The sequence below is a fragment of the Betta splendens genome, chromosome 9, assembly GCF_900634795.4.
Source record: "Betta splendens chromosome 9, fBetSpl5.4, whole genome shotgun sequence".
NCBI lineage: Eukaryota > Metazoa > Chordata > Actinopteri > Anabantiformes > Osphronemidae > Betta > Betta splendens.
The window spans coordinates 7,187,008-7,202,595 of NC_040889.2; the positions used below are offsets into that span (position 1 = coordinate 7,187,008).

A 15,588-nucleotide genomic window follows, 5' to 3' on the forward strand; every position below is an offset into this window, starting at 1 on the left:
TGGGAAGCACACCTCCGCCCCCTGCTTCAGAGGAGCCCAGAACGCTGCTCCATATTAGAGGGCGTAGCCTCTCAGAGCCAGCGCCATATGCTGCCATTTCATAGCTAGGGTCAGCAGCAGGGAGCCTGGGGAATACGCAGACTGCCCTGCTCCCGGCGCTTGTTGTGTGACAATTACACAACTAAATGAAATCACATCCACGCTTCAGAATAGTTCCTCTTCAGGCAATAAATACAGACACTTCTGTTTTCTCCCTGCTAATAGTCTGTCTGATGCACATTTTGCCACTAGCCACTAGCTTCCTGTGTGCCCTTTGAAGCTACCTGGCAAATCTCCCACAAGTTGACTTTTGCATTATTTGTTCATTAACCTTTGATCGCTGGGCTACGTCGGGGCTTACTGTGTACAAAAGCAGAAACACTGCATTATACAGTCGGCCTGTAAACAGCCGATGATGAGCAAACATGTTTGGTCCATGCCCATGGAGCTGTGTCTGTTACTAGTTCTGCATGACTGGAAAACCATGGCTGGGGGTAATAACACTAAAAAGTCACAGAGAATATATAGATTTCTGGATGCAGGCGCGGATAAACGAGCTGCAGACACGTCGGACTACTGCACATGCACTGTGATAAGACGGCTGTCTAGAAGTTTAAGCATAAGTGAATTGCTTCAACGGGTAAACAAGTCATAGTGTCAGTTTAACGGCGTTCGTGAAAAATATCCAGGAGATCCTGGAGCTCCAGCGGTGGTTTGAAATCATTTAGCATTAAGCACCGACACTGACAGGAATATTTCAGTTTCAATGTGCAGCATACTTCCTGCAGCCATTTACACTGTGACCTGATGTTTGTGATTACAGCTTGTGTGCCCGCAATGCATCCCGTGGGAATACTAGGAAAATCCATCCAACAGATGTCGAGATGCTCCACTAAAATCTGCCCGACTGACCTTCCCGCCCTACAGATGTGCCGCCCGCATCCGCTCAGGACCGGCTCAGTCCTGTTTTAACAGATGCCCATCGTCCTTCCACCTGTGAATTGATCTGCTGCTGGTTGCCGACGCCTCCTCAGACTCCGACATCCAGGGTTCGCATCCACACTCTACTGTAGCTTCGACTATAAAGTTATTTATAAAGTTTTCCCTGAAGCGGTTCTCTGGAAACAAAAAGATTTTGCTGACTGCTGAGTGGCTGAAAAATTAGTTGTGCAGAATTTTTCTGCACATCTTCTCCTGGGAGTAGAGCAGAGCCCCAGCTGTGGAACGGCAAACATAAATAGAGCATAATCCCTTTCAAAGACGCTGCTGGAGAATACAAGGTTTAACTCTCCACGTTATGACGGGGCGGGACTCAAGCAGCTGCAACCGGCCCTCGCACGCTCGCGCGCAGCCTGTGACCCCTGACTTGCGCTAACAGGACTCAGGGATCTGCTGAAACTTTGGGATTATTAATATGCACACGCACACGAGAGTCGAGAAGCGGCGCACGCCAATTAATATGGATGTGTGGTATCGGTATGCAGAGCGCCTTGTAAGCTGCAATCATTACACTGCAATCACAAAAATAATCATCTAGGAAGTCCCTGTGGTTCTGCGTGTCGGGGTGTCTGCAGACGTTCACCTGTGTCGCTAAATCGCGTGTGGAGCTGCGTGTGTGTGGCTGTGCATCTATATTCGAGCCCCCATCATTATTCTGTGGCCGTTCCTTCCTTATCCCGTTCCCCTGCTAGCGTCTACCACCTTACAGCTTGATTCCCGGTGGAGTACACACGCACAGCCTCAGCCTTTGCTGTCCTTCTGGGCCCCCTCCCTTAGCGAGCGTGCCCATCCTTTGCATCTGCAGGCCCACAGAGTAAACAGCCGACTGACTGCTGTCACAGCATGTCGCCCTCCTGCAAGCGCACACACAAAGGGTGTGAGAGTGGACTATCTGCTGACTGCCAGGACACCAAATGCACACACTTGCTGAGGATTGCTTTACGCGTTGCAGCGGCACACTGGCCACTCTCAGCTGACACCCCAGTCAACATCTGTATGTGCTGACTGCCACAGCACAGCGCGGGCAAGCACGCGGCGAGGAAGAGACGGGTGGACTCAGACGTGCACAGCAGAAAGCGGAAAACAATGAGGGTGGGGAGGGACAGGATCAAAGGATTCAACAGCGTCATAAAAATAAGGATTTCAAGAGAATATTCCCTCAAATGGCTTCTTTGCATCTTTCTTTATCCCCGTCAGTCTGTAAATATTTGTCAACATCCAACGTGATGTGTTTTCAATAAACACTTGAAACCGACAGCATTTTGATGTGTCAACATCACTTGGAAGATTTCGTAAACTGATTTGAAGCCGTGTTCACCCAAACTGGAAGCTCTCAGGACCACAGGGACCGTGCTTTTAAGTCTCACATCAAACCCGACAAGCGATCCATCTTCCGGAGTTTCTCTCCCTCTCCGTGTCTCTGTCACTCTCATTTACTCCTTGTCATTTCTCTCGCCTCGCCACTACGGCGTGATGAAGTGCAAACTCTTGGCAATTTACTTTGGGCAACAATCTATTCTGTCTCAGGTGACAAGTTAAAGGCATATAATAAGAGCGAATGTTTTCATACAGGACACAAAGCATCGCTAAGAAGCATTTCCGGGGCCCAGAGCAGATTCCTCCAATATGCATGGCAGGGAACGTTTCTGCAGCAACTTGAAGCCAAATCACATACTGTACATACGGAGCTAAAAAGAAAGAAGATGGCTGCACTTGTCCATCAGACGCTTGCTGTGATAACGCTCGGTTTCAGCTCTCTTACCGCAGTTGGCAATCTGCAGCCTGCAATTTCCCCTAAGAGTAAATTTCCCCTGCAGTTTCCCTAGAGATTTAAACAACATGTTTCTTGAATTGCAGGCTGGAGCCACTGACCGTGTGTCATGTATCAAGTGTACTACGTACATCATATCATAGTTATTATGTCCGAACAGTGGAAGGGAAAGTGGAAAACCAGGCTCGTTATAGAAAGGATGTAGGCTTCTGCTGTGCATTCACTTAAGTCCAGTCAAATTACAACCTATATTGAGTGAGAGAATGCTCATGGGTGCTTAAGTGTATTTAACTACTTCTACCTGTATGAAAGTTTCTTGAACACACGGCCACAAGGCCTCCAACGCTACCCATAATATGGACATAAAGCAAACGAGGCTGGCTCCTACCGGTCTCCCTCGAGATCTGGATGAACGCCTCCACGCCGCTCTCGCCGTAGTTGCCCTCCGAGGCCAGCGTGGACACGTAGTTCCAACCCATCGCCGTGACGATGTCCATCATGGCCTGGGCCTGGTAAGAGTCCGGCGGCACCACTCGGGAGAAGAAGTCGTAACGAGTGTTGTCGCTCAGTTCTGGGGCCGTGGAGGCGTAGCTGATCTGAGGGATCTTGACAAGTAAAGGGAGGAGAGAGGAGAAGACATCAATCTTGGCCTGTTATAACTGCAAACATGTTTTATAAATAATACATTTAGATTCACAAGAGTAAAGGTAAGTCAATTAAATACTTTTTAATGCTTTCTCCATGTTGGATTACAGTGATTAATAATTCTTTGGCATGCAGGCAGTTGTCATCATAAATTTTGAAATTCAACAGATCCTACAGACAAAAGATTTGAGGCTAAGTGAGAAGAAAGGCAAACAACTGGAAATAACTGGAAATGTTAAAGCGTCGGAGAGGAAACAAAAAGTTCAAGGGCTGGTGGTTTTTCTACGACGGTGTCACAACCAAGAGCAGAAGATGTGACACAGAAGACAAGACACGGGGACCAGACAGACAAGAGGGAGAGAGGCTGACAGAGTGACCACACACACACACACACACACACACACACACACACACACACACACACACACAGGCAGCTCGCTGGCACTTACTAGAATAAAGACTGAGGTGCTGGTTGAAACCAAAGCACGAGGTCCGTCGACTAACCACACGCACCAACAAACGGACTCCTCTTCAATCAGCAAAACACGACAGCGTGTCACTGGAATTTTTTTAAAGTCCATTACTCGCTGTCTTTCTTCTCTACGAGCCCCATCTGAAGTTCCTGCCACCCTGCTTCCACACTTGCCTGTCATTTTAAAAAGGTCATGGATCTGTTCGGGGGCTTTGAGGCATTTTCTATATTGCGGCTCTGCAGCATGAATTCCTCTTTCCTGGGCCCCAGTGAAGACAAAATGACTTCTTACAGTAACAACATACCACCTGAGCAAAAAGCAAAGAGCTAATGTGTTTCACTTCCACAGCATTGATCACGGAACAACATCGAGGACAGTGTTTAATGATTCTCAGCAGTCGGAGACCTAATTTTCGAGCAACTACTTTGTTCTTTTGCTATTTCGTAACTTTTTATCTCTTGGTGGGAGTGTCTGTCTGTCTGTGTCTGAGACGCTTGGTTACTGTTACTAGTCTCCTCTGCCAGGGAATGCCATGTGAATGATTCATAAAGGATGAAGAAACACGAATAAAAAGACAAGGTGAAAAAATCAAAGCTGGGTGAACTGGGAAAACCATTTGGTAAAACAACTTGTGTGCATGTTTGTCCCTCTGTGTGTGTGTGTGTGTGTGTGTGTGTGTGTGTGTGTGTGTGTGTGTGTGTGTGTGTGTGTGTGTGTGTGTGTGTGTGTGTGTGTGTGGCTCTGCCGTTTCACTTGCCCGGTTACTATGTGCATTTAAATCAGCGAATATCCATTTCAAACAGAAATTAATGCACGGCTGAGGGAAGATGAGATATTTGTCTGTTTACAACAACAATAGGGAAAGTAACCCTGCGACCTGGGAAACGCTGCTACTTTAATATTGTGCTATTCTGCTGTAGAGCTTGAAATCGGATGTAGTAAAACACAAGAACACCTGAATCCACTGCATTGCCATTCCTCAGTAAGGGAGGGAGGAGCAGAGACAAATGAAAACTGTAGAGAACTGTCTGCTAAAAAAATTAATATTATGACAAAAAGATATGTATATGTGCAATAATCTACTTACACTGCGCACTCCTCAGAGCGTGTGACATCTGAGTGGCGTAAATCATTCATGGGCTGATTTAAGTGACTCAACCTTTTTCAAAGCAAGCGGAGCCGGCGTTGTAGTTCGAGGCGGGAAATTAACAGCTCGGTTCCCCCCACGTTGCTGGAGAAGAAGATTATGCCTCCAATCCCCCTAATTCCATTCTGTTTAATGAATGTGTGTGTGAGGGAAAAGGGGGGTGAGTGATAAAAAAGAAAAAGGGACAGTCTGAACGTGCGGTTTCAATTAACATCGGGAACACGTTCTTGCTCCCAGAAACACTTATCAACGGAGTAAAGTGAGGCTGCAGCGAGCGTTTACAGAGCTTCTATGCAGAAATTCCCTGTCTTAACAACATGTATCGACCTGGGCTCCCCAGATGCCAAAAACTCAAACCAGTTTACTGCACTGCAGCGGATGTCTCTGGACCCTTCCCACTAAACCTCCAACTCATTAAAGGCCAAACTCTCCTCTGGAGCAAACCTAAATCTACATCATGCTGTGAGGCTGCCCTTGTGGAGCTGGTCAAATTGCCATTTCGCAGCACAGATATTAAATCTTGATTCTTGGGCTTAAATAGACAATTAATCACACTGAAAACACTAAAATAAAGAAACACTCATTCTCCTCCAAGGAAACATTACTCAAACAGCACATCCTAATATCTTTTCGCCACATGAAAACAATCAATGTGCACCTTTACACTGATGATGCCTCATTTTTCTTAAGTGCACTTGTAAATACTCCTAATAGCTCCATGATCCTCACCAGTATGTACTTATTGAACAGAGAGGGAGTGAAACCAGCGAAAGCCAATACCCTGCACTCCCTGACAGCCAAGTCAGGCCGTCTATTCTTTAATGACTTTGGCAATAGTGAGGAACAGTTTCATCCCTCACTATAGATCAGGCTGAGCCCCACTTGGGAGCTCACCAGATAACTAGCAGGCGGATGTGAACTTTAACAGACCTAATGATCCAGGCCAGCGGCTTATGTTTGGGACTTTCCAGTTGGGACCGATATTGAAGACGTTAACTTGTCCAAATTGTACCTGTTCTTGCAGAGAATCCAAAGCTGGGGGTTACTACGAAATAAATGTTGCTCGGTTGTATTAGAGAGGTCTAGTGAAAGGGGTCCATTGTAGGGGATGTCTGACATTATCCATCACTTCACAGGCAAACTCTAATATGCTATTCATAAATCAAAAAAATGAAATATCTGTATGTTCTGGACTCATTAGTTGCGCCACGAAAACTAGATGCATCAGAGCCGACACATGATCAACAAGGTCCTGAAGTGGTCCTTTAACCACAGCTTGACAAAGATGAAAAATAATCTACACCCATACTGAGAGACTGATTATGTGTTAATGACACTGTGTGGTTGTGTGAAAAACATAGTTATGCATCTGATACAGTATCTAATAATGTGTGCGGACAGCACGAGAGCATGCACGCATGATGAGTGTGTGTGTGTGTGTGTGTGTGTGTGTGTGTGTGTGTGTGTGTGTGTGTGTGTGTGTGTGTGTGTGTGTGTGTGTGTGTGTGGCGGTAATGGAGCTGTCATGGCCAGAGTCTGAGCATTAGCTTGATAGATGGCAGTGGTCTGAAGCTAATTAACCCCACTGCATTACACACATGCACAGGCTCCCTGTTTCACACACACACACGCATGGTGACCATTACTGTAACTAACTCTACAGTGGTTAATCTGGGTTGATTAAACGAAACACATGCACACGTACGGATGTGCACAAACCATTACATGCCCTTATCTTTTTCAGATTTAGCCTTGTGCAGCGGTTTTGGGAGCTCAACAACAAACTCTAGATGAGACTCTGGTTTTCAGATCAAGCCGAAACAAATTTAGCTGTGATATCGGAGCGAGGGAATAGAAGAAAAGTAAGGCACACATAGTGTAAATTGATCGAGCCATCTGAAGCCCTGGCTGCGAGCCAGCCTGGAGAGTTGTTTACTTGCTCAAAATTTGACTCAGACCTGCAACAGCCAGCCATGGTCTCTGTCTAATGAGGAGAGGAATGGCACACAGCGAGAGCTCACCAAGTTAATTTACCAGGATGAAGACTGTTGGGGCTGAGAGTTTTGTGTCTCTCACTCTGTCTAAATCTGTCTGAGTCTGGGGCCATCTGTCTCGCTTTTGGTCTTCTGCCTCCATGTCTGTCTCTCTTTCCTGGTCCGGATTTGAGTCCAATTTTTGGATTATTCTGAAGCGTCATTACAACGTCATACATTGCAACAGTATGTTGGCACAGGAACATGAGACACATAATAAGGGATGTGTAATATACACATACATGTCTGCGCATAGATGAGTAAAGGCAGAAAACCCAAAGGCTGTGACAGATTAGAACAGACTCATTGATTGTCTCGGGCCTCCATAGACACTGAGATTAACTGGGAGTATAAGCAAGGAACTGAGTGAATTACTGAAGCAACGCCTCGCTGAGCCATTAAGTGCCTTGAGCCTTTCTGCAGCAGCCCAACGCACACTGTAACACAGACAGCATTAGTCTGAAGGTGTCTCCCCACTGAAGCCATGGGAATCGCTCTGCAAGGCCACCTCGCTCCTGCAGCCTCTGTTGCAAAGACTGCTACAGGGACTAGCGACATTGGCTAGCTACAACATAAAATTAATTATGAGAGCATCATCATAGTTGATAAGCTCGAGTGTCATACACTGCAACCCCTCCAGAAGATTGAAATACCAACATGGTGGACATGCTATTGGCAAAAGTGAATTGAAATATGTTCTGGGTCATTTGCGAGGATCTATACATTGATGGACAGTGCACGAACCTTCGGGTAACATCTGTGTCTGTGCACACATGGCTCCGTGACTGGGGTGAGACCGTTGGAGAGGGCCGGAACAGCGACCTGAGGCGACGCACTTTAAACAGAACCCAGTCAATCGATCGGCTCGCTCTCTCGCTCACTCTCTCTCTGTCTCACACACACATGCGCAGTCTCAATTACTCTGTATTATATATCTTGGGACCAGCACAAACACTGTCACGTGCAGAACAAACAACCATCTGTCATCGCGTGCCTTTGAACTCCACGAATACAGAAGAACTTAAATGTGCAAGCAAAACTACTGCTTGTGTTTTTTGGGAACATAAAAGTGACTATCACAAGCAGAACGCCTCATAACCTTCTATAAATTCCTCTGACATGTCACAGTTTAACAGAGGGACAAACAGTAAAAAAGAAAGCTTTAGCTCAGCGATAAAAAACTACTAAAATGACTGTGCACAAAATTCCATATATAATAATATAATAAGCAACTTCCATAAATATCCTGCAATTAAATCAACAGTGCTGCACAATTACCCAATTAAACCTCATTATAACTGGGTTAGACAGCTCAAGCATCCCACATCGAAACAAGGACACCAAGTCACATCACAAACCTGCTGCTCTCCTTCACAGCTGCTTCAGACATTAATGACACCATTACAAACAGCATGTCAGCGAATTAGGCATCCAGCTATCAGCTTCTCATATTCAATAAGTCCTGACTGTGGCATGGTTGTGTCTTCTGTTTGTCCCCGTTAGTAAAAGGTCTACTACTGCCATGAGCTGCGCATCCTCCAGGAAATGTCAATCAATAGAAAAAAGAAATACATCACCGCGCCCTAGTTTAATGAATAGACTATGGTTTTAGCTGTTGGTGAAATAAAATGAAACCATCATATTTATCCATGTGTGATGTAATAAATGGAAACAGCTATTAGGATTCAGGTGGAGAGCCCACATCTACTGCAAGGCTGGCTTCAAAACTAAATGAACAACCTGATCTCATCGTTCACAATAAACATATCAGGTCTAGGGAAGAGATAAAGTAAATACTTTGGTTTGGTTCACACGCATTTATCTCCTCTCTCTTTGTTATTTGAATAATATATTCTGACGGTGCAGTGGCACGAACACACACAGTACGGTACTTAATCCAAAGCAGCCACCTGCAGATTTCGCTTGGTTTTTCGTCTCCCTACTGCATATACAGAAGTGCCATCCAACAGGGCTCCCGTGTGTGTGCAGAGAGAACATTCATAACCAGTGTGCATTCCCCTGTTCTACTGCACAACTATAGCAGCAAATGTCACAGGTTCCTCAAAGCACACCCACCTAAAGTCAAACTCACTGTACATATACAGTCCTTCAGTCTCTATAAAGTCATACAGCCAAAGGTGCACACACACACACACACACACACACACACACACACACACACACACACACACACACACACACACACACACACACACACACACACACACATACACACACATACACACACACACACACCTGTCAGCACAACGTGGAGTTTTAAAGAGGTACTCCCCAGCATGTGGCCCAATTGGCATATATTCCTGTTTTTATAAATGAGCCTCATGCATCATGCAACGTGGCAGCAGAGAAGCATTTTAATGCCCTTAATAGAACAAATCACCAGCAAATTAGAGTCAAGAAGGTCTATAAAAAACGCTTAAGCGTTCATGATCTGGGTACAAAGTCAGTTTTGGTTAAGCGTAACTAATTTCTGGACGGGCTTTGAGTTTGACGATGATGTGGAACCTGTAACATCCATCTGGACTGAAGAATGAAGCCACTACACTTTGGTGGTCAGAGATGAAAAGACACTGATTTCCCATCTGTCTCGTTTTCACCATGAGCAGGACACAGGCGCTCACCTCCTACATTTACATACCTACTCCAAGTGTTAAAAGCAGATTGTGAGCAATTCACCTTTTTCTTGAGTCGACCTCGGCAAAAGCTGCTTTTCTCCTGTGCTCTAAAAGCACCTCTGCTCCGCTGGCGATAAGATTAAACCCCTGAATGTTTATGGTGCTGCTGATTAAAGTTATTCTAATTTAGAGACTCGAACAGCTTGTTGCCACAGCGGTCCCCGTGCCTTCAAGAAGCAGGGAAAAGCACAAATGCATTCTGACATTTCAGCAATTGTTTCAGGGTTGAAACAGCAGTGCAGCAGATGGCGAGACATTACACTCATCTGCTGTATTTCTTGTGCTCCCAAGCATCACTAAACGGCCATTCATGCAACGTCACCAACAGGTTAACAGAGTGAAACAGAAAGTGACTAGTTCAAATGCTTGCTGTGATCAGAGTTATGAATGATGAAAAGCGGCTGGAAGTAAATAAAGTTCACCTGCAAAAAACAGTGGAAGCAACTTTGTTAAGAAATAAGTCATGAAATATATAAAAACAAGTAGACTGTGAGTCAGACAAGATATTAACTGTACATTCCGTGGCTACAGAGTGGCCTTAATCAAATTAAAGTTGCATTCTGACAAATTAGTGATTAGTGGATCAGCAGTTCGAGTTCTTGGACTCAAACGCAGGGTGACTCTGTTGAAGTAAGCAAGTAACAGCAGCTCAACAGCAAACACAGCTGCACATTTACAGTTCAATAATGCACCTGCTTGTTCGTTCAAAGGGAAGAGCCAAAGCAAAAAAGGCAGTTCTGTACTTTCAAGTTTTCCATCACCGACTTCACACCATTAAAACAAAACTCTGTACGTGGATCATTCATTCAGTCCGCTGGGGGAAGCGCAGGCGACAGCATTGGAGGACCAGCTTGTTATCCGTAGCCGTAGCCGTAGTCTCCAGGGACGAGGTATCATTTTATTTTTAGAGGAGGAACGCGCTCCTGCTCGCGCATGCACACAACCCGCTGAGAGGAACCCATTCCATTTCAGAATACCCCATGTGTCTTCCAATCCACTTGCCCCAATACACTTTTACACTCATGCTGCCCCAAAAAATGTCTTGGCATGTGCAGACACGTGTACAAATATGCGCACTGTCCCTTTAAGAAACTGATACCCTCAGTAAAATGCACTGCTTTGAGTGCGTTTATACCGTAGGCGTGTGCACATACCTGAACATGAGAGCATATGAATGCAGCTAGAAGTCCATTATACAGTCTGTCCACCTGAATAACAAGCAGCGGTGCACGTACAGACTTAATGCACTAACGCAGTGTTGGCTAATAGAATGAGCTACTGCTGAAATCACACACTCTCAATAGCCTATTAATATAATGGGATGTGTGGAAGAAGGAGGGAGGGGGGGACGGAGGGACAATATTTATATATTAATCTGTGGGTGGGAGTAAAGGGAGAGCACAATGGAGGAAAAGGAAACAAAAACCAGGGCTGGTGAAAGTGACGCAGTGAATTTGAGGGAGGATGGTGCAGAGAGGTGAGCGAGTGCATAATCCATCTATAATGAGATGCAAAGAAGTAAAGTCAGGGATGAACTGGATGGTGAAGAGAAAAGGGGGTTGATAAGGCTGCTAGAAGACGCTCACAATCACCATCACCAGTGCTAATAGAACAGAAGAAAGGAAAAGTGCAGGGACGGTTATGACAGATGTGAAAAATGCAAAAGTGCCCTAACTAACTAACACACTTCAGTAAACAAAATCATATTTAAATCCCACGAAAAGTGATGGTGAACGGAGTGGGGAAATGAGGATTTAAAGCCCGACGCCGCCTCATTAGTTCCACATCCACGGGCTTGGCAGGAGCGGGAAAACTAACTCGAAAACCACGGGCTTCATTAACAACCCAGCACTTTTAGGAAGGCGTCACCGCGGCAAATGAGACGGCGCGATGCACGAATGACATCAGCCGTGATGCTGCCTCAGCCCATGAGCAACGCTCCCACAGTGCGGCCATGCAAAGATAGACAGGAAACCCGCTTTTGGAGGGTTCACAGTGTGACCGGCTCTTTGTTAGCAGCTTTCCATGAGCTCAGCACTGGCCTCTATTCACACCACAAATCCCATCACTTGATTTACTGTATTGCTTTTAACTTGTCCATTTATTTCCATCAGCCCCTCTGTAAAACTTTAGAAAGTGCTCACGATAACCTTTCGTCTCCACACGCATTCTCTTAATACCATCAACATCTCACCGGCGCCTGAATCCACCTTTCCTCGCCTCCTTCATCCACCTCACTTCCACGCTTTTTTTTCCCCGTAGCTCATCCATCCATAACAGCGACACAAAGGAAAAGTCTCCTTTTCGGCTTAATTGCTGTTCTCATTAGTTTTGTTCTTTTCTTGTGTGCGCTTGAAAAATGTCCTGTTTCTCGGATGAGGTCAGCTCGTGCGTGTAGCTGCCAACAAGTGTTTAATAATGGCTGACATGTTCATTTAAAGCTGTGCCAGTGACTACAGCATCAGCGCCGATGACTAAAGCTTCATCATGTGTTGTTCTAATTCCCCTCCTAAAGCTGCACATATTCTTCTTAAAGCTCCAGCTGTGGCGACGCTGCACATTTTCCCAGCGCTGATGTGAAAGCGACTCGTTCCCACATCTTTGACTCTCTCATCTGCCTCTCGTCCCCCACCGCTGGCCCCTCGGCCCCCCGCCGTCTCTCCCCACCTCGAGTCCTCTCCCGTGTGTTTGCACCTCTGTCCTCGCGCCCACGCAGGTGTTTCGTACAACTGCCTGACGCTCACCGCCCCGTGGCCTGTACACGTCCCGCATTCCATTTCGTGAATTATGAACGCCAGTCCAAAATAGCTCTTTGCCTAAAAGTGTCCGTGTCATTTTGCCCTGCCTCTTTCATACCTGTGGCTTCATACATTTACATCTGCACTGTCTGAATTACAATGCATTCTGTTTGCCTTCTATTCGAGCACGGCACAAAAAGAAGGGAAAGAAAAGCCTTCACGCGTCTTTGTATGTCACATGCTCACGTGCCAGTGTCCCGTCTCCCGCTCGCTCCCTCGCCTCCCATCACGACGTCCCATTTTCCCCACGTCATTCTCACCCACTCTCTTCTATTCACATCTCCCGCTCCAATCTCCCAGCCTCCTTCACACATCTGTTCCATCCGTTCCACTGTGCCACACTTCCTCCTCTTTCCCTCCAAGTCACATTGCTTTTAGGAGTCCAAATCTCAGTCAAGTCGGAAACAATAGCGTAAACGGAGTGTGTTGTTTCCTCTTCATCCTTTTATAGTGATTCTTTCAGAAATATACAGTACATGTGATATAAGAGGCTTGAAACCTGTCAGTCCCACTCCCCTAACACTTGTACCCCTGTTGATGACATTTGAAACCAAAACTAGATCAAAGTTTGACTATATTAATATCAAACGCCAATAATGATGGTTATTATATAACCAGCATAACTGAGCACATACAGTAAATGCATTGATTTACTTACATCCCAGGCGTCGATGAGAGCACTGGAGACACCATCCAAAGTGGGAGCATTTCAAGCAGAGGCCAAACAACACAGTGGTCTTGCATGCTCTGCCAATTAGAGCTGGCTTATCACAGCAGCACCAGGTTACACACACTTTGTTACTCTAACAACTATCTGAACAAGCGCTCGCTTTTAATTATTTGTGGGGAGACTTTGCTTTGTAAAACAGATTAGCAGTCCTGGCCTGGTTTGTGTGGGGAAAAATGCCCTGCAGAGCGTTTAGAGCTAGATAATCTGTTATATAAAATGATCAATGTAATCTATGGATTACTTTGAGAAATAATTAATAGATTAAATAGTTAGACGGAACCTGCTGGTGTGTTTTCCCTCCCTGTCAGAAATCATGGTGCTCTCCTAATGGTGACAGTAATGGACTGTGAAGGAGCGGCTGTCACACACCTTTCTTTAATAGGCACAAAACCACGGCAGCCAGCGCACGGCACATTATGTGGGATTACCTCAGTGCATATAGAACTGCAAATATTAACGCAGCTTGAATTTACAGGCTTCAATAAATCTAAACCAACAAATGTAATCTAAGGTGAACTCCGCTTTGTTCAGTGTTTGAGTTGGAGCCGGAAGTGATGAGCCATGGGCACGAAATGACATACTGTAATGCACGTTTCATGCTAACAAAGTTTTATATCAGGGAATCAAGGAAAACAAACACACCTTCAACAAAACTTTTTAAGCGGTGAAACGTCTCCTAAAGCCTCGTATGACCCTCCACTGCTTCGTGATTCCTCTCGTCTCTCATCCTCGGGCTCGTGATGGTCATCTTATTTCGGTTGTCTGTCTCAGTCCATCTGTCACTCTCTTTCTGAGAGGGACATGAACCATAGGACATGGGACTGTTTTGACTGTGGGTTCAGTCTGTCAGTGTGTCTCAGGACACGAAAGCCCTCCCTACCTGCCCGACCGCCTCTGTGCCCCATTAAAACTTGAGCTTGTCCACACGACAGCTGTGTATCCAGGGATAATCAAAATGCCATTTGTCATTCTGACCGATGAAGATAATTGCCGCATTGCAAAACAGTTATTCACAAAATCGAATCAGCGCCAACATCACAATGAGCAGCATTCATTTAGGGGAGAGCGGCTGCTTAAGTGCACGCTGGAGAGGCTGAATAACACTTTTAAGCAGGTCAGCTTGACGTGGATTGGAGGGTGACAATGAACGGGAGAGAGCCTGCAGGCAGAGCGGATGGGCACAGTGTCAGGTTGGCTCCGTCTGACTGCACGCTACCAAGTCAAGAAATGAGGAGAAACACATTGGACAACGCAATGCACAGCTTGTTTGAGGCACAAGCCCCATAACATAAGACTTGACCCTATAATCTGCTGAGGCCCGGCCCGGCCCGGCCCGGCTGTCTCAGCGTGTCTGTCTGCCCACAGACCTGCAGGCGTGTCTTTCCTCCTGGTTATCGCGTCCTTGTGCGTACCAGCGCATCTTCCTGTCTGTCTTGCCTGTCAGCCCACGAAAGACAAATCTATCACTTACTATCTTATGACACAGCAGTTCTCCTCAGGACTGTTATTGAAAACTACCCGAGTGGCGCAGAGACGAGATGTGCAGCCCTCTGACAATGACATGGAGCCAAAGGATGATATGCACAATGACAAGACTCTTCACTTCTCATCAGTTCTATTCTTCTTCTTTGAGGTAGTTAGGCACAACCTTCCCTTTTGTCTTATTGTGTTTTTCTCTAAAACTCATCCCCAGTTCACATCTACTCCGCTACCGCCGCTCCACTTTATTTTCTGGTGCTCACGTCATACTGAATGGTTGCTAACAACAAATAAACTAAAATATTAAGGTTGTGGCCTATGATAAATGCTTTGTTTTTGCCCACCAAATCAAAGATCAGAGGAAAAAGCAGCACACATTTTGGGCCTTTGAAGGTCTCTGCAGGTAGACAAGCGATGCGAAAGACAAAGCAGTATTGTTGTATCGTCTCACACACGCACGTGCACACACGCACACACGCACACACACACACACACACACACACACACACACACAAACACACAAACACACACACGCGCACACACACACACACACACCCACACACACACACACACACACACACACACCTAAACATATTTAATGTTAAAGGCTACCTGCAGGTTAAATGCATAGCTGCCCACTATACTCACATCCTACATCTACACGCTCTATGACTGGCAGCCTGCATCTCCTGCCTGTCGCTCCTCCATGCTTCCCTTTCATCTCTGACACACAGCACACAAATATTTACACACTCTTCCTCCCCTTAACGCACACTTG

General features: G+C 45.9%; 1 protein-coding gene across 5 annotated transcripts in view; it reads right to left on the reverse strand.

Moving 5' to 3' along the window:
- Positions 1 to 15,588, reverse strand: part of grm8a (glutamate receptor, metabotropic 8a) — a 135,244-nt gene that overhangs the window by 77,794 nt on the left and 41,862 nt on the right. For 4 of the 5 annotated variants that reach the window (XM_055512153.1, XM_029163606.3, XM_055512154.1 and 1 more), the window contains exon 3: positions 3,198 to 3,414. In XM_055512153.1, the coding sequence (XP_055368128.1) occupies positions 3,198 to 3,414 (217 nt within the window). Of the gene's footprint in view, positions 1 to 3,197; positions 3,415 to 10,495; positions 10,635 to 15,588 lie in introns of those variants that run through there. The other variant, XM_055512155.1, reaches the window with a different exon arrangement.